Source organism: Nyctereutes procyonoides, unplaced genomic scaffold, assembly GCF_905146905.1.
Source record: "Nyctereutes procyonoides isolate TBG_1078 unplaced genomic scaffold, NYPRO_anot_genome, whole genome shotgun sequence".
Classification (NCBI taxonomy): domain Eukaryota; kingdom Metazoa; phylum Chordata; class Mammalia; order Carnivora; family Canidae; genus Nyctereutes; species Nyctereutes procyonoides.
Genome location: NW_026575052.1, coordinates 62,446,667 through 62,470,584, shown reverse-complemented (window position 1 = coordinate 62,470,584; position 23,918 = coordinate 62,446,667). Strand labels below are relative to the sequence as shown.

The following is a 23,918-nucleotide window of genomic DNA, read 5'->3' as shown; positions in this document are numbered from 1 at the left end:
AAGACGATGGAGACTGAGACTCACATACCTACCCCACGTGTTTGAACGACGCTTCCACACAAACAGGCCTCTTTGGAGGGTCTCAACTTGGGGCTTGGTGTGGTAAACACACAAGCCTTTTGCTCTGATTAAGATGCCCCGGCTTTTCTTCTTTGCAGATGATTTTCTGAGGTGAGCAAACATCTGTGGGGCTTCCTAGCACCAAACTAACAGTGACTTCCCCTTACTTGGCCATTGTCTCCCACAGTAAGATTCCTGTCCTGTAGAACAATGAAAAGGATCACAGTAAAAAGAAAAGATGACATGTTTGCTTACAGCTTAGAAATAAATGTGCTGAGTTGACCCTGCGTATTATCTTCTGAAAACTCATCAAACGGAGCCATGCCAACTTGTCTCCCCTAGGGACAAGTTACTCTGACTTAGGCATTGAAAGCCTGAACTCAAGGAGTATGGCTCATGATTCTTCTCTGTGTCACCAAGTCACATAAGCACAACAGAAATGTTCACACAATTGTTTAGATTAAGACCATTCTCTGGGAGTTACTGGGCCCAGATGCTTCCCCATGTCTCTGACATGTTGAGGTTCAACTGCGGTTCCTTAACAGCATCAAATCAGAAGCCAGGGTTACCGCAAGGCCAACTGTAACCAAAACAATAAAGCAGAAGAAATGTAGGCTTGGTATTAGGTACTTCAGTTTCCCTCCTACTGCCTGCACACCTTAGCTTAAGGCTGCTATAACACTGCATAACAAACCCAGTGGCTTCACACAGTATAAAATGTATTCTCTTACAGTTCTGGAGGCTAGAAGTCCAAATTCAAGGCGTCAGCACAGCCACATGCCCTCTCTCTCTCTAGGGGAGGATCCTGCCTTGCCTCCTGCAGCTTCTGGTGGCTGCAGGACTCCTTGGCTGTTGGCAGCGTCACTCCAATCTCCATGTCTGTTGTCACAGGACCTTTCCCTTTGTGTTCTCTTCCCTCTGTGTTTCTCTATCTCTTCTCAATATCATTTCAAAGTGAACTCTACACCCAACATAGGCCTCGAACTCACAAATTCGAGATCAAGAGTTGCATGCTCTACCTTTTTGTAAGGACAGAAGTCATACTGAATAAAGGGGTGGGGGAGGATGCAACCAGCTTCTTACAGTGATCCTTTCTTCTCTCCAAACCACTTTGCTTCCAGCCCCAGACTCACCAACTATCCTACTTTATCCTTGCTCTCAACTACCGTCAGCAATTCTACACTAAGAATGCAGAACGATCAAGAACAATTATAGCAGGCACCTCTGTGGGGTCATAGTATATTAGAAAATACAGAGGACTCTAAATGAAGCATTCTCTTTTAGCCATCTCCCTGCCCCTACCCCAGGGTCCTTTGCTTCCCCTGAGACTTGGGTCCCTGGCCAGCCAGTCCACCCTGCTTCTGAGGTTGGGATCTCAGGGCAGTATAGAGGGACTTTGCTTTAAGGAAAAGCCACTCAGCTGTGGTAAAATACTTCTTCACCAGGGATGGGATGATTTATCAGAGCAGGACATTTTGTACCAAATGCATGTATTTTAAAGTAATCTTTATTAAAAAATTTTTTTTTTATTTGAGACAGGGGAGAGAGCATAGAGGTAGAGGGAGAAGCAAACTCCCCACTAAGTAGAGTCCAATGGGCTCGATCCCAGGACCCTGAGATCATGACCTGAGCCAAAGGCAGAATACTGAGCCACCCAGGTGCCCCTAAGTAATCTTTTAAAAGGCTGATAAAACCTAGCGATTAAGCAAACATGCATATCCAAAAATCACTTCATCTATAGTTAGCACTCTATTTTCTCTCACAAATTCCAAGCAGGAGCTGAACTGGCCTCGGGGAGTTAACAGTGGCACAGGGTACACTCTATCATTAAACGCTGTCACCTGGACAGGTGGAATGGAGGGGCCCTTCTCTTCTCAGGAGTCCTGGGATTCATACTTTGGAGATTCAGGCTTGGGGCACAAGTCCCTGCACAAAAGCCAAAGCAGTGCCCAATTTTTCAGTGGCATGACGCACTTGTGTTGAATGTGCCTTAACCATGATGACTAGTAGCTGAGCCTCTGGAATACTCTGATTATGCTCCACAGTGTGTATGCTAAAGCTGTGCTACCAACATACGCCTTCGCTGTCTGTGGGTATCTAAGTTGGATCAAACTAGAATGCTTCCAAAAGGGAACCAGGAGAATAAGGAAAACTTCCCTCAGAATTGGAGATGCAGAGAAAGGCAGAGGGAGAAGCAGCTCCCTGCCGGGAGTCCACTGTGGGACTCGATCCCAGGACTGAGATCACGACCTGAGCCGAAGGCAGACACTCAACCACTGAGCCACCCAGGCGTCCCTGAAAGCTCCCTCTTTCTAACAAGATCTAACAAGAGTATCTGCCTTGACCACGTAGCCCATTATTATATTGTCACAGGCATGTTCCTTGCTTCTTTCCATAAACAAGGAGATCATAATTGAATCAGGTCCTTTTACCGTAAACCTTCTCACGGTGCAGCTGGTATGGCTCTCTGCAGTGTAAGCACACTTCTTTGGGAGGCAAGGGATAGGGGGTGCTCAGGTAATTGTCTGGGCTCCTAAGTTATCTCTCAATAAGCCCATTTTGTATTTTCATCACATGGCCTGAGTGTGTGTGTATGTGTGTGTGTGTGTGGAGGGTGTTTGTGTGTGTCTTTGCTCCCTTTGCACGTCGGTGAAAATGCCACTTTACTTACCCATGCCTCTATTAATAAGACAAACCTCTGGAAATGAAATGATGGGTCAGGACTTATACACGTTAAACTGGATAAATCAGGTTTCTCTTCAAAGACATTCTATGCGCTGTCACTGTACACATCTGCCAATCCTTTCCTATACCAATTAGACTGAGAATATTGGGGGAAAGGCTAGGACGGGGGAACTCTTTCAGGATATGCAATCCATGGTGTTTCCTCAGACAGCAAACGTCCCCTTCAGGTCTAGCCTCCAAATCACACCCATGTATAGCAGCCATACATTTCGACCAACAACCCCAAAGCCTCAATGGAAGGACCGGCAGCCTTAAATGAGAAACTTTGCAGATGGCTCAATATTTTATTACTATTTTTACTTATTACCTGATGAGACAAATTACTTGAGAAGGGAGAGTTCAAAGTTTCAAAACATAAATCTCAACAGAAAGGAATGGAGTTTGCCTGCTGTTAGCCACCTCCCAGCTCTGATCTCAACTGGAGACATTCATCAGCTTGTGTAGAAAAAAAGGTCAGAGAGGTTCCTCTCTGAACTGTTGGGCAGGAGATGCATGCGTGGGCTCCCATCTGCTTCCTACTGCACCCCTGACTGGCAGACCAGATCCCTGCCTCTGTCTTGCTCTAGCGGGTGGGGCTCCTCATTGTAGTGCCTAATCCCACACCTAGATGAGAAATTCTCGCTGAGAGGCATGTAGGAGCAACACATCCCTGTCCTTAGCTGGGTTACTAAATGAGAGAAGACCTGGTGAGTCAACCAACTAGGGCTGGTAGTTGGGCACAAGCACTGCAAGCTGAGCTGACGGCTCGCTCTGATCCCGAGGCCAGTCCGCAGGCTGCTGGGTCAGGGATACAGGTGTAAGTACCTTGTACTTTACATCAACCACATGGAACTGAAACAGTCTTCTTGGTTGGCCAGATCCAGTCTCTGAGCCGTTCGGTTGGTAACCCTAATTGACAAGGGGGAATGTGTGTGTTTACACATCCAAGTTATGTAAACAAAAAGCAAAGCACTGCTCTCCACCTTAGCCATGAAAATGGAGGAGTCACATTTTGCGTCCTACTGGTGATAACACATCTAAATGCCTTCTGATAAAAGGGCCAGCAACTAGGTAGAGGGCAGCTGATGGATTCAGACCCACAGCCACCCACACCAGCAGGAAGGAATGCTCAGGCCATACTGATGTCAAGAATCCAGGACAGTGGGGCTGAATAATCAGTTTAAGACAATAAAACTGGTCTGTCTTTGCCTCTTCAATGGCTATGCTTGGCACGTTGGCCCCTGATAAAGAACTCTGGCAAAAAAAAAAAAAAAAAAGCAATTACCTCATTTTACCCCCATCCTTAACAAGGACCCCATTATACCTCAGTATTTTCAAATTCCATCCAGAATTCCTTCACTGAAAACCAATCAGTCATTTTTCCTGGGTAGGGACAAACATGCCAAAGGTAACACGAGCGGGAATCTGGGCACCCACATTTACTAGGAAATCAGTAATGAAGCAATTTATACTTTATTAGGGACTGGCCTTGTCAAAAGTGTGGCCTTTTGGACTCCTCTGTTCTTTCATTACTCTCCCCTAGTCCTATAGGGATTCCAGGTAAGTGGTTAAAAACAAATTTGTTGAAGGATGAATTGGCAAAAACTCATTATTTTTATTTATTTATTTTATTACTTTTTAAGATTTTATCTATTTTTAAGTAACCTTTATACTCAATGTGGGGCTTAAACTCACAACCCCAAGGCCAAGAGTTGCATGCTCCACTGAGGCAAGCCTGGTGCCTTCAAAACTCATTATTTTAAATGTTTTTTAAGAGAAAGAGTGTGTGCAAGGGGGAGGGGCAGGGAGAGGGACAGAGGGAGAGGGAGAATCCTAAGCAGGCTCCATGCCCAGCACAGAGCCTAAGGCAGGCTTGATCTCACAACCCTGAGATCATGACCTGAGCTGAAATCATGAATCAATGTGTAACTGACTGAGCCACCCAGGCGCCCCAGTACAACTCCTTTAGAAAAATATTTTGGCAGTTTCTTTCTTTCCTTTTTTAAAAAGATTGTATTTATTCATTTGAGGGGTGGAGGGAAAGGGCACAGGGAGAAGGAGAAGCAGATTCCCCACTGAGCAGGGAACCTGATGCAGGGCTTGATCCCAGGACCCCAGGACCATGACCTGAGCTGAAGTCAGATGCTTAACCAATTGAGCCACCCTGGTTTAGCAGCTTTTTTTTTAAAAAAAGCTAAACATACACTTACCATTTGACCTGGAAATCTCATCCCTAGATATTTAACCTGAGAGACAAAAACACATAAGCAAAGAAAGACTTCTACCTGAATATTGGTAGAGGCTTTATTCATAGTGGCCCCAAACTGGAAATACTCTAACTCAGATGTCTATCAACAGGTGAATAAATAAATTGTGGGGCATATCCATCCAGCACAATACTCAGCAATAAAAAAACAATGAATTACTGATCTATGCACTTACACGGATGCATTTTGAAATACACTGAATGAAGGAAGCCAAATACAAGGGGGTGTTCTGCAGGATTCTATTTAAGTGAGGCTCAAAAGGCAGGTTGAAACTTCAGGGATAGAAAGCGGATCTGTGATGGGGGTGGAAGACAGGGAAATGCAAAAGCTGCTGATGGGATGGAAATGTCCTACATCTTGCTTGTGGTGGTGCTTACCTGGGTGTCTGTATTCATCAAAACTTAATGAATCATACACTTAAAATGTGTGCCTTTACTATGTGAAATTTAGGCCTTACTAAAGCTGATTAAGAAAAAGACCAATATTTGCTTGCTTCGGCAGCAGAGATACTAAAACTGGAAAGAAAGATACCAAAAGAGAAGTCTTGGCTCAAGCAATATTACCACAGCCTTTGTTCCAATCTGAGTTTCAACTCACGTTTTCGAATCCCTTAAATCAATTTCCTAATTCTGCAAAAAGGAGACACACTCAATCTGGTCTTGTTTTGGAAAAAAATCATACAGTTGCTTATTATTCGTGGATTCCCTTAATTGCTAAAGTTTATTAATAACCCCAAAATCATTACTTGTGGGGTCTTTCTGGTCATCTATGTATGTGCAGAGCAATGAAAAATATGAGTTACACAATGCACACACTCCCAGCTGGTGTCAAACTGACATTCTTGCTCATTTCAGCCCTGATACTGTAAGCAAATGTCCTTTTTTGTCATGTTTTTCACATTTTTGTGCTTTTTGTGGATGATCTTGCTGTTCAAAATGGCCCTGAGCATAATGGTTTAAGTGTTATCTAGTGTTCTTCAGTACAGGAAGGTTGTGTGGTGTGCCATGTGGAGAAGATATATGTGCTAAGATCAGCTTCATTCAGTCATGATTTATAGTGCTGCTTTCTCTGAGCTCCACATTAATGTACCAACAATATTTACTTAAAATGGTGTCTAAACAGAAACACACATAAAACAAGGTTACAAAATGTAAGACAAAATGTAAGTCTGTGTGGTCTAACCTGTGTAGGGCACAGCAGGGCTCATTCTCATTTTGATCTATACAGTTTGGCATTGTGCCTATACTGTCAACTTTTTTTTTTTTAAGGTTTATTTATTTGACTGGAAGGTGAGCAAGAGGGAGAGTGAGAGAGGGAGAAAAAGCATCCTTAAGCAGACTCCCAGCCCAGTATGGAGCCTGATTCCGGCCTTGATCCTAGGACCCCAAGATCATGCATGACCTGAGCCAAAATCAAGAGCCAGGGACAGCCCCGGTGGCGCAGCGGTCTAGCGCCACCTGCAGCCCGGGGTGTGATCCTGGAGACCGGGGATCAAGTCCCACATCAGGCTTCCTGCATGGAGCCTGCTTCTCCCTCTGCCTGTGTCTGCCTCTGCCGCTCTCTCCCTCTCTCTGAATAAATTAAAAAAAAAAAAAAACAAACAAACTTTGGGCAGCCCTGGTGGCTCAGCGGTTTAGCACTGCCTTCAGTCCAGGGCGTGATCCTGGGGACCTGGGATCGAGTTCCACGTCGGGCTCCCTGAATGGAGCCTGTTTCTCCCTCTGCCTGTGTCTGTGCCTCTCTCTGTGTCTCATGAATAAATAAATAAAATATATTGTTTCCAAACATCTACCCATGGGATCAGATGTCTATTTTACCTGTCAAGGACAGCTCTGATGTGCTTCTATGAGTGACACACTTAGGCAAACAGATTTACTCTCCTGACTTTTAAAAATCCACGTTCTCAGGCACATTTAATCTGCTATACACATCAAGCTTCACTTGCATCCTCATCCACTTTTACATAAAAATCCAATTCATGTTATCTCTTCCTGTCAACTTTGCTAAAAAGTTTTTGTTTGCTAATTTAGATCACTGTGTACTTCCTCTGTTTGGATGGACTATGATCACATAATAAACCCTACATTGCCAATGACAGGGTAAGGAAAAATTAAACACATGTTTGGACTTATATAAGCATTTAATACATTGATAAACAGAATAGTATTAAAAGACTGATCTCACTGATGAATCATAATTTCAATCCAAACAAGTAAGTTCCCCTTCTGGCCCTCCGCCCCTTCTCATCGTTGAGTACTCTATGAGACCTCCAATGAAAGCCCCCCCAACATCTAGAGTAACTGAGAATTTGATGATTTTTTAAATTATTATAGAACCTTATAATACTTATTTATGATATACAAGTGAACGGGGACTCTTATGGCGCCCTTGGGTCCAACAGGAACGTGTACGTTTCTTTCATATGAATGGGATTGCTGGCGTTCAAGTCCTTGTCAGGCATTTCTTCACATACATTGTTCTAATTTAAGTTTAAGGCATAAACTAACTGAGCCATTAAAAATATCACAGTTTCAAGTGCCTTTGGTCCTTATTAAGAATCAAACACTTTAAAAAAAAAAAAAGAATCAAACACTTTATTCTTTTCTTCATTAGTTAAAAATTAAAACAAACAGCTCCTGGGAAGTGAAATACTCCTAAAAATATACCTTTTACAATATAACCCTAGGAGGAATGCAAAGGGTCAGACACAGCACCTTCTACTCCTATTGAGCAGAATTTGATGAAATCTAAGGCATGTATAATGTTTTCTGGCTCTTGAAAATCTACAAACATTTCCCACAATGAGCTCCTGTAAGCATTATGCCCTACCATAATACCATCATGGGGGAAACCTGATCTATTTCTAGATAGAATTTAAAATCCCAATATAATAATCTTACCAATTTACTCGATCTTTGGATGGTATCAGCATTCACTTGGAAAAGCAGGTTGCCCAGGTGTAGGAATCTCCTAAACAGCATTTTTTTTGGGTGCTACTTTGAACAAGGTTTGACCTTATAATTCTTGATGTGTATGATAAAATATATCTGCAAATCTCAAACTCCCTGTCTTTCAGAGATGTTTCTGTTTTTCTTTTTTTCAAGATTTTATTTATTATTCATAAGTGACATAGAGAAGCAGAGACATAGGCAGAGGGAGAAGCAGGCTCCCTGCAGGGAGACTGATGCAGGACTTGATTCCAGGACCCCGGGATCATGACCTGAGCCAAAGGCAGAAGACACTCAATCACTGAGCCACCCAGGTGCCCTGTTTTTGTTTTTCAATCATTGTTCACACCTTCTTAAACTCTGCATTCATTTTGGTTAGAGGTTTTGAAGTTTCTTTAAGCCACATTTAAACAAAGCTGTGTACTTTAAAATGATGAGAGTTTAGGTGTTTCTATTAAAGAGCTCCACAATATTGTAAAGGCACAAACCATATAAATATGAATTAAATGCCACATGAGGCAGTGAATTATTATATTTGAAAAGCAAAAGTAAGGTAAGAATGGAATTGAGAGAAGGAACCTGGCTTTGATGTCAATATATCAAGATTATATCAAGGTTGATGAATATAATTATCCATATGGGAAAAGTTGTATTATTTGCAGAATTTGAGTGCTGAAAAGTACACTTCAACATCATTTACTCCAAGCCTCCTCATTTTCTAGGTAAGAAAACAGAAGCCTAGAAGTTACACAATCTATCCAGGGTGAGCTAAATTAATTCTTTTACTTTTGTGTGCCCATATAAATACGAGAACTTTACTCTGATCAAGAAGCAACGCTACACATTATATAACCCAAGACATACAGCAACACAGCTCTCAATTTACCTTTCAGTTTCTGAGCAAAAAATCTGCACAAATGCAGCCATCAGTAGCAAGAACACGGGAGAAAACAGTAATTTGATTCATCACTTAAAGATCATTGTTATTTTCTGTTTTGTTGCTTTGATACCAAATTTAAGTATGGAAAACATGTAGGTTTAACAAGTACTTGTTTGGACTGTGTGAATCAGGAAAATGAGCAATATGGAGCCAATACCCTTGCTTTTCCAGAGCTGTAAGAAACAATGTAGGTCGTGGGTACCTGTTTGAAGTCAGGGCTATTTAAGGCTATTCAGAAATTTGGCATGTTCTTCTCCTCTTGGTAATAGGGTTTCTCCTCCTATCTTTGGGCCTGTTTTTTCCTAGAAAAATGAAAATAGTTTAGTGAGAAATGGATCAACATTATTTGCATAGATCACTAAAACTGGTTACCTTGCAAATGACCTACCTTCAGCATTCCATCTCGTTCCCACTTGAAGAGGCCACAGTTACTGAAACAGAACAGATGAGATTCACTCAATGGTGAAGTATGGGCTGATACTTAAAAACAACTGGGTTCACTGCACTTGTAGGAAGAGAACCTGCCATCCAAACAAAAGATAAGGTAACACTCATATTACAGGTTACGTTCTAATGCTACTGAAAATACAGAGTCCAATGATTTGAGAGATAGTCTTCAGATCTTTTGTAAAAAGCTAGATACTTCAAAGATGGAATATGAAATCATAGTGTAACAGGGTATGCACATGGCAGGTGATAAACACAAGAGTGGCTTCTACTGATGGGCATCAGGAAGAGACATAGAATATGAAGCTAGCCCTCTGACGCCATGTAGTTATGGCTTCCCCCGTTCCCCTTTTCTGGAACTAAAAGCTTGTGATAAGAGAAGTTTAATCTTCCTTCTGATCTGCCCAATCCTTCCCCCCTTTTCAAACTTAAAGATGTTTACTCTCCTATTGTTCAGAGGGCCTAGAGACTTTTGTTCAAGATGAGTCCAACCCTGAGAAGAGATATGGCTACTACACAGAAAGCTTATTTTTCCACAACGTTCACTCTGCTGAAATAAAGCTACCTGCTTATGAACATAAAGTTTTATTTGAACACAGCCATGTCCGTTTGTTTTTGTATTACCTACGTCGCTTTTGAGGTCTAACACAAGCTGGGTAATCATGAAACAGACCACCTGGTTTATGAAGCATAATATATTTGCTATCTGGGCTTTGACAGAAAAAGTTTGCCTTGTTCAGTTTTAGATCAAGAATTGACAAGAAAAAGTCTAGAAAAGCAGTTGTGACAAAAATAATAGCACTGCCTGGAGGATGAAAAAGCATCTTGCTCTTCCCTTTGTGAATTGTACTTATTACTTATTCATGGAATTTTTCTGATACTCAATTTTATAGAAGCTCTTGCTGTTAAAATATTTCGGAGAAGTATCAATATACAAAAAAAAAAGTATCAATATACAGAGAGATACTTTGAAAAATTATAATCCAGATTGTAACAATTTCACAAACCAACTCCTGACAAGGTAATGAACTAGCATGGGGTCTGGGGCTCCTCAATCCCAATCAGCCCTGGAGAAACTTGGGAGTGAAGTATGAGTTCCAGGAAGTAAACAAAACACAAAATACAAGCAAGTAGGAGGTGACACTATCCTGGAGAGACATTCTTGGGAAGCCTAAGGAGATCTTGAAATTGCCTAAGACTCATTATCATATTTGATCCTTTAAGAATTAGTCAATAAAGTAAAAAAAAAAAGTAAAAATCAATCCCATATATTTGAAAATTAAACAGTATTACTAACTCTTAGATGAAACAGGAAGTCATCAAAGGCATTAAAAAATACTTAAAAAAAATTTTATTTAGGTAAACTCTATACCCAATGTGAGGCCTGAACTCACAACCCCGAGGTTGCAAGCTCCTCTGACTGAGCCAGCCAGGTCCCCCAAGAAATACTTTTTAACTACAGGCCAAATGTAATGGGAAACACTGAAGCAGGACTCCTTAGAGGGAAACATGTAGCTTTAAACACATTGATGAGGGAACAAGAAAAGTTAAAAACTAGTAAGCGGAGTGTAAGCAATTAGCTGAAGTTGTCAAAAGGATACAGAGAAAACCCAAAGAAACAAGGAGGACAGAAAGATAAAGGCAGAAATCAGTAAAACAGAAAGAAAATCAATAAATATGAAGAAAGCTAAAAGATGGTTTTCTGAAAAGAGAAACAGAATAACAAGACTTATGTCAAAGCTGATCATAAACAAGAGAAGAGATATAATAGCACAAAACACAGTATAGTAAGTGCCTATTAATAGAAAGGGGTAAGAGTGGGATCCCTGGGTGGCGCGGCGGTTTGGCGCCTGCCTTTGGCCCAGGGCGCGATCCTGGAGACCCGGGATTGAATCCCACGTCGGGCTCCCGGTGCATGGAGCCTGCTTCTCCCTCTGCCTGTGTCTCTGCCTCCCTCTCTCTCTGTGTGTGACTATCATAAATAAATAAAAAAATAAAAAAAAAATTTAAAAAGGGGTAAGAGTTTAAAAACAATGAAAATTTATTAGGAACCACCATATGTTAATATATTTGAAAACCTAAATAAGATGAATTTAAAAAAAAAGCTGAAGCTGAAATTGGCAGAAGAGACCATGAAATTGAAATGGTAATCAAGCTACTCCTGGACCCCAAACCCAGGCCTGGAACTAAATAATTTTACAGTTGAAAACAGGTCTAACTCACTTATACAAGTGGACCCTTGAAGAAGATGAGAGAGAGTAGGGGTACTGGCCTCTGCGCAGTTGAAAATCCGCATGTATCTTTGGACTCCCCCCACAACTTAACTACTAATAGCCTACTGCTGACCAAAGCCTTACTGATAATGGTCAATTAACACATATTTCTACAATAAAGTCAGCTAGAGAAAAGAACATGTTATTAAGAAAATCCTGGGCAGCCCAGGTGGCTCAGTGGTTTAGCACCACCTTCAGCCCATGGCATGATCCTGGAGTCCCGGGATCGAGTCCCACGTCGGGCTCCCTGCATGGAGCCTGCTTCTCCCTCCTCCTGTGTCTCTGCGCCTCTCTCTCTCTCTCTCTCTCTCCCCCTGCATGGAGCCTGCTTCTCCCTCTCTCTCTATGTCTCTCATGAATAAATAAATAATCTTTAAAAAGAAAGAAAAAAGAAAAAAAATCCAAAGAGAAAATACATTTAGGTACTGTACCATAGTTATTGAAAAAAATCTGCATATAAGTGGAGCTAGGCAATTGAATCCTTCATAAAATATTAGCTAATTGAATATAACTGCATACTAAAATAAGAAATCCTTGACATAACCCCCAAACCACTAATAATCCAATCAAAATGGGCAGAAGATATGCATAGACCTTTTTCTAATGACACACAGTTGACCAACAGACACATGAAAAGATGCTCAACATCACTGATTATTAGGGAAATGCAATTCAAAACCACGAGATATCACCTCACACCTGTCAGAATGGCTAGAATCAAAAAGACAAGAAATAACAAGTGTTGGTGAGGATATGGTGCTCTGCACACTGCTGCAGCCACTGTGGAGAACATATGGAAGGTCCTAAAAAAATAAAATACAGACCTACCCTATGATCTAGTAATCCCACTACTGGATTTACCTAAAGAAAATGAAAACACTAATTTGAAAAGATATGTGCAGCCCTGTTTACTGCAGCATTATTTACTAATCAAATTATGGAAACATATACCTACCTACTCACACACATACAATGCAGTATTACTCAGCCATAGAGAGGACTAAGATTGTACCATTTACAACAACATGGATGGATTCAGAGGGTATAATGGTAAGTAAAATAAGTCAGAGAAAATTTAAGAAACAAAACAAATGGACAAAGAAAAAAAGAGACAAAAAAAAAAAAAAAACCAAACACCAGACTCTTAAATACAGAGAACTGGTGGTTGCTAGAGGAGAGGTCAGCGGTGAGATGAGTGGAATGGATAAATAGAATTTCAGATTAAAAAAAAAAAAACATCAGGTAGGGTTTTTTTTTAAATGCTGACTTTTTAAAAAAAATAAACCTTTAAGATTTATTTATTTATTTATGATAGACAGAGAGAGAGAGAGAGGCAGAGACACAGGAGGAGGGAGAAGCAGGCTCCATGCCGGAGCCGACGTGGGACTGGATCCCGGGACTCCAGGATCGTGTCCTGGGCCAAAGGCAGGCGCTAAACTGCTGAGCCACCCAGGGATCCCCTCAGGTAGGGTTTACGCAAAGAATGAAAGGATACTTCACAAGGTGATGTGATCATCAAAAGGGGAGCTATTCCTTTTTCTTCTCCCCTTTGATTTACAAGTAATTGGACAACTAAAAAAAAAAAAAAATGTACTTGAGCACAGCATACCAGGTTATCAGGGGTGAACTGGAGCAGGAAAAGCAGAGAAGGAGGGGAGTGGTCATAGAGATGGCAGGTCAGCAACACCCTTCTGGTAGGAGGTGGAGAGTGAAGGTGCTAAGTGGGGGTCCGCCACCATCCAGCAGCTTCCTCAGCTGGAGATACTGCAGGGAAGTGTCTCCTCCTGCCTGCCCAGGGATTCAGGCCCATGTACTTCTGGGCTCACTCAAAGTCCAGAGTGCTAAGTACATACCTCCCCTTAGTTGGCCACAGCCCCCCACTCTATTTTTATTTACTTTTTTAGTGCACTCTGCCAAGAGAAACAAAAAAACACATGCTATGGTGCCACCTTCTGGAAAACAAAAGAAAGGCTCCTAATTACCAAGGGGTTGAATGTTCAGAATCAAAGTGAACAAAACTTTGCCTAAGTAAGAAAAGGGCTCATTACATCAAATGTGATGGCAGAGACACTCTTCCTCAGACAGCATGACAAATCACAGTAATTTAGTATTAAAAATAAAAACAATAACAACCCGACAATTTTCCAGCAAAAGAGTCCAAAGAACATTCTGATCTAACTGATAAAGATTTGAAAGAGCTTTTATGAAGAAATTCAGCAAGCTACAAGGAAACTTAGAAAGACCTTGGAAATAAAATTAATGAACAGAAGAACTTCACAGAAGAAATTCTAAAAAAGAACTAAACAAATTCTGGAGTGGAAGAACTAAGTAAGATGGAGAATGCAAAAGAATGCATTGGAAATATAGCAAATCAGATGGAAAAGAGAATGCGTGAGCTAGAAGACCGAAACCTAAAAATTTATGATGCAGATGGGAGAGGTGAGAGAACGAAGATTTTAAAAAAGAAATGAAGTCCTCTGAGATTCCATGTAGAAAATAGATTTCACTGGAAAAGCTCAAGTAAGAATGATGGGTATTCCAGGAGGAGAAGAGAGGAGGACATGAACAGAGAGATTTTTAATGAAATAATAGTTGAGAATGCCTTAAACCTGGATACACAAAGTCTGTGAAGCTAGTTGAACACCTTCTTATCTCAATTCAAGAAGATCTCTCCAAGACAACTGTATCAAAACTGTCAAAAGTCAATGATAGAGAAAAAAATTTAAAGGCAACAGGGGGCGGGGTGGGGTGGAGGTAGAAACCTACAAAGGATTAGGCTCTCAGATTTCTCAGCAGAAACTCTACAGGCCAGGAAAGAGTGGAATGACATGAAAAATATTCAAAGATTAAAAACTGCCAGCCAAGAATACTCTATTCTGCAAAATTATCCTAAAGGAGATAAAGGAAGGAGAAATCAGGACTTTCCTAGACAGACAAAAACTGAAGAGTTCATCACCACTAGACCTGCCTCATAATAAGAAACACAGAAAGGAGCTCTTCAAGCTGAAACAGACAGAAATACATGAAACTCTGATTAAAGTGATAAATGGTCAGAATCAGAAAATTAAGTTTTTTCTGGAATATTATATTAAACTCTTAATTATGGTATAAAGGTTAAAGCAAAACAGCATTAAAAAGAACTATGGCTACTCCTTGGTGATGACATCACAGCACAAAGGAAATAATTTATGACATAAAATATAAAAGGAAGAGAAAAAGGACATAAATTTTATAGGTGAAGATAAATTGCTGACAGCAGAGAAAGAAGTATTTTACTGAAGAGATGTTTTATGGAAACCTCATGGTCACCACAAAGCAAAGATCTAGAGCAGAGACACAAAACATAAAAGACGAGAGACTAAGCAAATCACCACGGAAAACTACTAACTTAAAAAGCAAGCAGAAATGGGAAAAAGAAACAATGTGGAGACCAAAAAATGAAGAAGAAGAAGAAGAAGAAGAAGAAGAAGAAGAAGAAGAAGAAGAAGAAGAAGAAGAAAGAAGAAAGAAGAAGAAAAGAGTAGTAAATCCTGACCTATCAATAATCACCCAAGAGTTAAATGGATTGAATCCATCAGTCAAAAGGCACAGAATGGCTAGATGGAAAGAAAGCGACCCAATCATATGCTGCCTACAGGGGTCACATCTCAGCTCTAACACACAGGCGCAAAGTGAAAGGATGGAATACGTTATCTCTGGCAAATGGAATCCAAAAGAAGGCAAATAGAGCCATCCTTACATCAGACAAAAATAGACTTCAAGCCGAAAAGAGACAAAAAGGTCATTATGTCACGATAAAGGGGTCAATCAATACATCAGGAAGACAGAATGATTGTAAATCTGTATGCTCCAACACCCGAGCACCGAGACATATTAACAAATACCAACAGATCTTAGGGGAGAAACAGATAACAATACAGTAATAGTAGGGGACTTCAGTACCCCAGTATTGTGATGGATAGATTGCCCAGAAAGAAAATCAACAAGGAAACATGGAAATTGGTGTACACTTTAAAACAAATGGATTTCACAGACATATACAGAACACCCATCCAACAGCAGTGAACATGCACTCTTCTCAAGTGCAGGTAGCATATCCAGAGTAGATCACAAGACAGGCACAATACTAATCTTAGCAACTAAGAAACCTTAAATCATACAGCTGTGTTCTCTGACCACAATGGTATGAAAGTAGAAATCAACAAGAGGAAAGTGAGAAGATCTACAAATATGTTGAAATTTAACAACACATATCTAAGCAGCCACTGGGTTAAAATAAAAAATTATCTTGAAACAAATGAAAATGGAAATACAGCAAATCAAATATTGTGGGATGCAGCAAAAGAAGTTCTAAAAGGAAAGTCTACAGCAGTGAGTGCATATATTAACAAATTAGACACATCTCAAATAATCTAATTTTATACCTCAAGGAACTAGGAAAAAAAAAAACCAACTAAGCCCAAATTTAGCAGAAGGAAGGAAATAATAAAGATCAAAATTCTCGATAAAACATTAGTGAATCAAATTCAAGAACACATTAAAAGGATTATACACCATGACCAAGTAGGACTTATCCCTGGGATGCAAGGATGGTTCAACATACACAAATCAACAAATTTATTTTTCTTTCAAGTCAACAAATTTAATCCATCACAATGAAAGATAAAAATTATACAATCATCTTGATAGATACAGAGAAAGCATTTCACAAAATACAACACCCTTTCATAATAAAAATCTTAACAGATTGGGTATAGAAGGAACATACCTCAACATAATAAAAGTCACATATGACAAACTCAGAACTAACATTACATACTCAAGGGGATAAAATAAAAGCATATCCTGTAAGATCTGGAACAAGACAAGGATGCACACTCTCACCATTCCTATTCAGTATAGTACTGGAAATCTTTGCTAGAGCTAGAGCAATTAGGTAAGACAAAGAAATAAAAAGTATCCAAATTGGAAAGGAACAAGTAAAATTGTCACTATTCGCTGATGACATATCTTATATGTAGAAAATCCCAGAGTCAGTCCCAAAAAAAAACACTGGAGTTAATTAACAATATCAATAGAGCAGCAGGATATAAAATCAACACACAGGGCAGCCCCGGTGGCTCAGCGGTTTAGCGCTGTCTTTGGCCCAGGGGTGGATCCCAGAGACCCGGGATTGAGTCCCACATCCAGCTCCCTGCATGGAGCCTGCTTCTCCCCCTGCCTGTGTCTCTGCCTCTCTCTCTCATGAATAAATAAATAAAATCTTAAATAAATAAATAAATAAATAAATAAATAAACAAACAAACAAACAAACACACAGAGATCAATTGCCTTCCTTTACACTCAGGATATACTCAAAAACAATAAAAGGCTTAGTAACAAATTTAACCAAGGAAGTGAATGGAAATCTACGAGACTTTCCTGAAAGAAACTGAAGACACAAATGAATGGGAAGACAACCCAGAGTTCATTGATCTGCAAAAATTAATATTGTTATAATGGCCAAACTACCCAAAGGAATCTGCAGACATTCAATGTAATCCCTATCAAAATACTAAAGGCATTCTTCAAAGAGAGAGACAGAAGAACAAATGAACGCAAACTCTAAAAATTGTGCAGACCCAAGGAAGATCCTTAATAGTCAAAGTAATGCTGAGAAAAAAGAACAAAGCTGGAGACATCATGCTTCCAGATTTCACATTATACTACAAAGCTATAGTAATAAAAACAGTATGATACCGGCACAAAAATAGATATACTGACCAGTAAAACAGAAGGCCCAGATTTAAATCCCAGTATATATGGTCAACTAATATTTCAACTGCTATTCAACATAGGAGCCAAGAATATCCAATGGGGAAAGGACAGTCTCTTCAACCAGCAGTGCTGGGAAAATTGGAGAAACACACTCAGAACAAGGAAATTGGACCATTATCTCACATCCCTCACAAAAATTAACTTGAAATGGATGGAACACTTAAATGTAAGATCTGAAACTATAAAACTCTTAAAAGAAAATGTAGGGGAAAAGCTCATCAATATTGGTTTTGGCACTGATTTTTTGAACACGATGCCAAAAGCTCAAGGAACAAAAGCACAAAATCAACAAATGGGCCCACATCAAAACTCAAAAGCTTCTGCACAGCAAAATTAACAAGTAACAGAATGAAAAAACAACTTATAGAACAGGAGAAAATGTTTGCCAGTCATCTATCAGATGAGGGGTTAATATGCAAAATACATAAAGAAATCAGTAACAACACACTGATAAGCTAAAGGATAAGATCATAAAATGAAAAAAAGATACCTACTCACAATCTTGGTAAACTGGAAATAACAAGAACTTTCCTTAAGTTGGTAAAGGCTACCCTTGGAGGAGAAATCTGTGAAGGATATATTCACTTAAAGATAAAGAAATGAAAGCCCATTATCATCACTATTATTTGGAGGTCTGGCCAACCCTATGGGAAAGACAAAGAAATAGAGGGTATTAAGGATGAGAACAAGACAGGTAAAACTGCCTCTGTTTGTGGATGATGAACTACATAGAGAAATTAACAGACAAATTACTAGTTTAATAAGACTTTAATAAGCTTGCCAGAGGCAAGATCAACATAAAAAATTTGATAACATTTCTCTACACCAATAAGCAACAACAAAATACTAAAAAATAAGTTGCCACTCACAGCATCAACAAAAACGATGATTCATCTAAGAATTAATAATATTCAACATCTGAAGTGGAGATAATTCTAAAAATTAATAAAAGCCAGAGGATTAGATGAATAAATGGGAAGATACTTCATGATCTTAAAAAGGGATGACTTTATATATAAAAGACACTATTAGTCCCCACAAAAGACATTTTTATTAGTTTCCACAAAATTGTTTTATTCACTTAAATGTGATCCTAATTCTACTTCTGAGTGGGATAGACCTTAGACAAGTACTTTGAGAACAACTAGAAAAACTGAATGGAATAGATATCCTAAAGGGAATATCAACCAATGCTAGAGTCCACCAATGCTCCCAAGGCAAAAGTGGCCACAGAAATTAGTTAGCTCATGGCTCTAAGATTATATCCTGGTTCTGATTCCCTAGTTCTTGTCCCAGCAACTCCAGGACATTCAGAGAAATGACTTCTGTCATCTATTCAACAAGCATTTGTCAGGACCCACCATGGGGTGGGCACTATACCAAGTATTGGGGATAAAGCAGTGACGAGGGAAGGGTCCCTTCTCTCCATGAGCTTTTGGAGATGACCCGGAGCTGTGAGAGGGATGGAAAGAAGGCCTGACCCTCAAAATGGACTGACCAATGTTCCAGTAGAATGGCATCATATGGGAACTGGAAAGAAGGTTAAAGAACACCAGGCGATCCTACCTGCAGTGCTTTTTGGGGAGCCTATCGAGGGAGATGCTTCTGTTTCCACAGGGACACTTGAAAAACCTCTTTATGCCGTCATGCCAGTGGTAGTCGTGCTGCTCACTGATGCAGGTCTCCAAAGGCTTGAAGTGGGTATAGGCGCACTGCATATAATTAATAGAAGGGCACACATTTGGTCAAGAGCTTTGAAGGAGAAACTGGCTGTTAGGAGGGTGTTCTGTTCCAGAGAACTTCTGTTTTCTTACCACCACCCAGGTAGCTATGAGCAGAGTAACCGCCTTATCTACTAGCTGTGGTGATGCCTATGATTTCTCAAGTCTTGCAGAATGATGCCACTTTTTCTTGTGTTTGCCACAATTTTGGGGCAGGAATGAAGTACAATAACCTTCTGTCACATCAAGACAAAAGCACTGGGAACCTCTCAATAGCTTCATTAGGTCTGTCCTAAATTCACTCCAGTTGCTTGGTTATAGGACACCGACAGTGGGGCCTATGCAGTAGCCCTTGCATTTCCTCTTAATAAGCCTCAGAAAAGGATGTAAGCTTATAATTACTCCTCTTTCACAGGCAGCAAAATCAAGTGGAGATGATAATAATTGACTTGTAATTCTGATCCTCAGAATGACTGAATAAAATAGGAACAAAAAGCAGCACCATACTAAGAGAACCTCCCCAGTACTTCTGAAGCCCTCCCCATGCCCCCTTCCAGGCATTGCTCCCCCTGCACCCCAAGAGTAATCATAATCACCACCCTGCTTTCTAACAGCAGAGATTCATTTGTCTGGTTTTGTATTTGGCATAAATGGAATTGTATGAGACATTTAAATGAAAGGAAGGAAGGAAATGAAGGGTGAACGTCGAAACAGGTAGGTGCTGGGACAGAGCATATGGTTTCTGGTAACTTTTGGTTCTGGCAGCCTCATAAAGTACAGAGCAGAGTGGTATGCCAGCTGTAGTAGGTAGAACAGATGCTCCCGCCCAAGACATACATACCCTACTCCCTAGAATCCATGAGCATTTTAGATAACGTGGCAAAGAGGGATTTTAAGATTGGGAAATGATCCTGGATTATCAGACGGGCCCAATGGAATCCTAAGGGCTCTTAAAAGTGGAAGTGGGATACCACAGGGAGACAGCCAGAGGATGTGATAAGAGGGCTGGGCCTGCCATGGCTGGCTCTGAAGAGGAAGTGGCTGCAAGCCAAAGAATAACGAGTGGGATCCAGAAGCTTGGAAAGGCAGGTATATGGATTCTCCCCTAGAACCTCCAAAAGGAACACAGTCTTGGCTGACCTGGATTTTAATCCTGTGAGACCCACAGAGACTACAGAAGAGCAAAATAAAGAAGTTGTGTCTTTTAAAACAATCAAGATGGTGGTTATTTGTTTGGGCAGAAATGGGAAACTAACACCAGCTATGTCCTTAGGTTTGCCATTGTATCAGCATAAAATCTGTTAATCTGAAGTAAAACCGTTACTTATTCTGAACTTTCAAAGGCAGCCCTGCCTTTTGGTGACAGCTGGTTCAGGGCCATCCTCTAAATGTAAAGGAGAGGGGATCCCTGGATGGTTCAGCAGTTAAGCATCTGTCTTCGGCCCCAGGCGTGGTCCTGGAGTCCCGGGATTGAGTCGTACATCAGGCTCCCTGCATGGAGCCTGCTTCTCTCTCTGCCTGTGTCTCTGCCTCTCTCTCTGTGTCTCTCATGAATGGATAAATAAAATCTTAAATAAAAAAATAAAAAATAAATGTATGTATGTATGTATGTACGTATGTATGTATGTATGTAAAGGAGAGTCGGAGGTTTGAAAAGGAATAAAGACAGAGAAAATTGTACTTGGTAAGCTAAGCCTCTTCCTCCTCTTATGTATGCTTACAAGGAAGATTAGCCAGGCAGTATAAAATGAGTGGTAATGAAAGGATACTGTTGCAAGAACTATTTTTTGGTCTTATTTGTCAATGTTGATGGACAAGGGTATTATCATTTTTCTAATGGATTTAGTGTAAAAATTCTGCAAACACTGAAAATAATGCAATTTACACTTTGCCTTGAGATTCAATTTAGCAAGCTAAGCCCTGAGTAGCAAGGGACAATAGTAGTTGGTCATAACATGTGATGCCAAAGGAAATCATACCATGTCCCAGGACTGTGAACCACGGACTATGGATGTGCTAGAAACTTGAGAAGGACAGTTAAGAATAACTTGGATCCAACGTTCAAGGCTTGCCTGCAGAACCAGGAGCTGTGGTCAAATGAGAGAAGAATCTCACTGTCAATGCTCTGCCACCAGAGCTCAGAGACCAAGTCAGCTGGCAGCCAGGTCCTTGGCTGTCGTGAACCACTTGGTTTCCAGCCTAATTAAATGACCTGTGCAGGACTCCAGTCACAAGACATGGCCCCATATCCCATATATCTCCATGTTCTGTTGAGTCACAACAGCTCAGAACAGGGCCCAGGGTTAGAACCATCTCCTCCACTCACCGTCTTGCATGTCACTACTCGACATTTCACTTCTCTGATGCTTCTCATCTTTTCTTCCATTTGTTCTTTTTTCACCAATGGCTCAAAATAGCGTTCTTGCAGCTCAGCCTCAGCCTGGAAATGACAAGGCATACAAGAGACCTTGCACCAAATCCAACTTGTACTCAGGCACCAATTCAATAATAGTAAAAACCACCAGAGACAAGCTGTTATGAGGACACCTGATAAGAACTCAAAGAACTGCAAACCAAAAGATGATCATAAGTAGACATAAGCTCTTACTTTTTCCAAAAACTGGTTTGAAGGCACCTGGTGATTTTTAAAACACGAAATACAAACTTAAATACTAACATTATTAACAGTGTCATCACATTGCGTGTGTGCACCAGAAGGGAATTATTTCTCCTGTGCCCGTATAGACTCAAGCTATGGAAAGTATTCAGTGCCTCTCCACTTAGGACAGCCCAGTCTATTTGATACTATTTTCTAGACCGAGCACTTGGCAGGAGCCATCTCTGGGTGAGGGAAGAGATATTCAGAGCTCTGGAGTTAGTGCAGCTGCACAAGGCCCAAGGCCTCTGGTGGATGCAAAGACCAGGAGCTCAATTCTGCAACCTCTCAGGGATGGCCTTGGCACCTCTCCGGGCCAAGTTTCTGGTCTGGTAGAGTGGTAGGATACACAACTGTCTGATTAGTCAGTAGTTTTATCAAAAGCACAACATTCAGAGCAGAGCATTCAGAGTACTGGCACTAATGGAGACACCGTAAAAATTGGTGGGAGCCCTTGTTTTGTTAACCCAATGATTGCTACCCCTCCCTGCTACTCGCAGAGACCAGGGAAACTGCACCCGCAATGCACCAAACAGTCCCTTGATATGAAAGGATTCATTCGACTGTTTTAAAAGGCACCCATGTGGATGAAAAACCCCATTATAACTCTCAAAACTAACTGCTTTATATACGACCCTACATTTGTGCATCATTCAAATATACATTGAATATACCAAAAGCACACTAGGCAACTCTTGTGTATATAGAGGGACAACCATAGTTTGGTGTGTTCAAAAGTTCCCTGGAGTATTTATTGTTTAAAAAAAAAAAAAAAAGCACACTGTCAGAGAAACAGAACCATGGTATTTAAGTAACCAAAAAAACCCACACCTAAGAAGACTTCATTTCTATTTGTCTTATTTATGTTTATAACCCAATCCTCTGACAACTTTCTTATTTCTTCTGGGATAGTTTACATCAAATATTTGATTTACATAATCAAATATATATCAAATATATACTTTTAATATAAATATTTCCTTTTCTAATTTTTACATTACACATAGGATATGGATACCCTTTTTTGGGAAAAGCTTATTTATTTATTTGAAAGAGAGAGACAGAGACAGAGTGAGAGGGTAAGAGTGGAGGAGGGGAGCCAGAGGGAGAAGCAGATTCCCTGCTGAGCAGGGAGCCCAATTCGGTGCTCAATCCCAGGCCCCTGGGATCATGACTCAAGCCAAAAGCAGATACTTAACCTACTGAGCCACTCAGGTACCCCTATACTGATATTCAAAAGAACAGCTATAGTGGCAAACCACTGAAAGATAAATTCAAAGCTATACCTAGAAAGCACCATTTTTATAACATCGATGTCTATTAAAATTAAGATAAATGATATTCTTCACAAGGACAGAGGCAAAGCTAAATTCTATCAAGAATGTTCCTGTTCCTTGAAGTCAACTCAGACAAAACTATGTCTTGGCTGAGGTCGAAGAAATAGATTCTTCTTAGTCCCATGACAAAGTGCGAGTCTGAAGGGCATCACTATCATTTTTGACCTTTTTTGGCTTTTACCTCTTTGAGTATTCCTGTGTGCTTTGATTTTGCTTTTAGAATTTTCTGAAATTCTTCAGATTCCAGGTAGGTAAGTTGTTCTCTCCTTTTTTTCCTGGCAGGCTCCAACTCATCTTCAGCTAGAGCAGAAAGGAAACAGTAGCTGTCACTGAGAAATTTCAGGAAGCCAAGGAGCCTCATGGACTCAGCTTCTTCCTGTTCTCTCCATCTCTGACAACAAGGCCCTTCAAATTTAATTTACCCCAATCGGTACCAGCAGAGAAAAACTCTTGAGGAGTGAGCTGACAAGTAGGCCCTAGCATATGGGGAATGGCAGATTTAACCACTGGATTAGAATCTCTTCCATTCTTAAGACAGGAACAGACTATGATGATAAGTAATGTCAAGAAAACTCCTTTTTACAAACTGATAATAAAATGTCACCGCCAACTTCAGAGTTTTTAAAATAAAAATGGCAATTTGGAAACAAATTCTACTTCTTTCAAAGTAAATCTTTATACTAATATATCTCTGTACAAAGATCTAATAAGTAATCATTTTCTTATTT

At 40.3% G+C, this 23,918-nt stretch overlaps 1 protein-coding gene across 11 annotated transcripts in view; it reads right to left on the bottom strand.

Annotated features, from left to right (window-relative positions):
• Window positions 1-30: 30 nt before the first annotated feature.
• MCM10 (minichromosome maintenance 10 replication initiation factor) overlaps window positions 31-23,918 on the bottom strand; it is a 45,830-nt gene continuing 21,942 nt past the window's right edge. For 6 of the 11 annotated variants that reach the window (XM_055332142.1, XM_055332139.1, XM_055332149.1 and 3 more), the window contains 5 exons: window positions 23,372-23,490; window positions 21,524-21,637; window positions 19,043-19,188; window positions 9,328-9,370; window positions 7,625-9,241 (listed from right to left, as the gene is read on the bottom strand). In XM_055332142.1, coding sequence (XP_055188117.1) covers window positions 9,158-9,241; window positions 9,328-9,370; window positions 19,043-19,188; window positions 21,524-21,637; window positions 23,372-23,490 — 506 coding nt within the window. In that variant the 3' untranslated portion in view covers window positions 7,625-9,157. The other 5 variants (XM_055332143.1, XM_055332146.1, XM_055332145.1 and 2 more) reach the window with 5 other exon arrangements.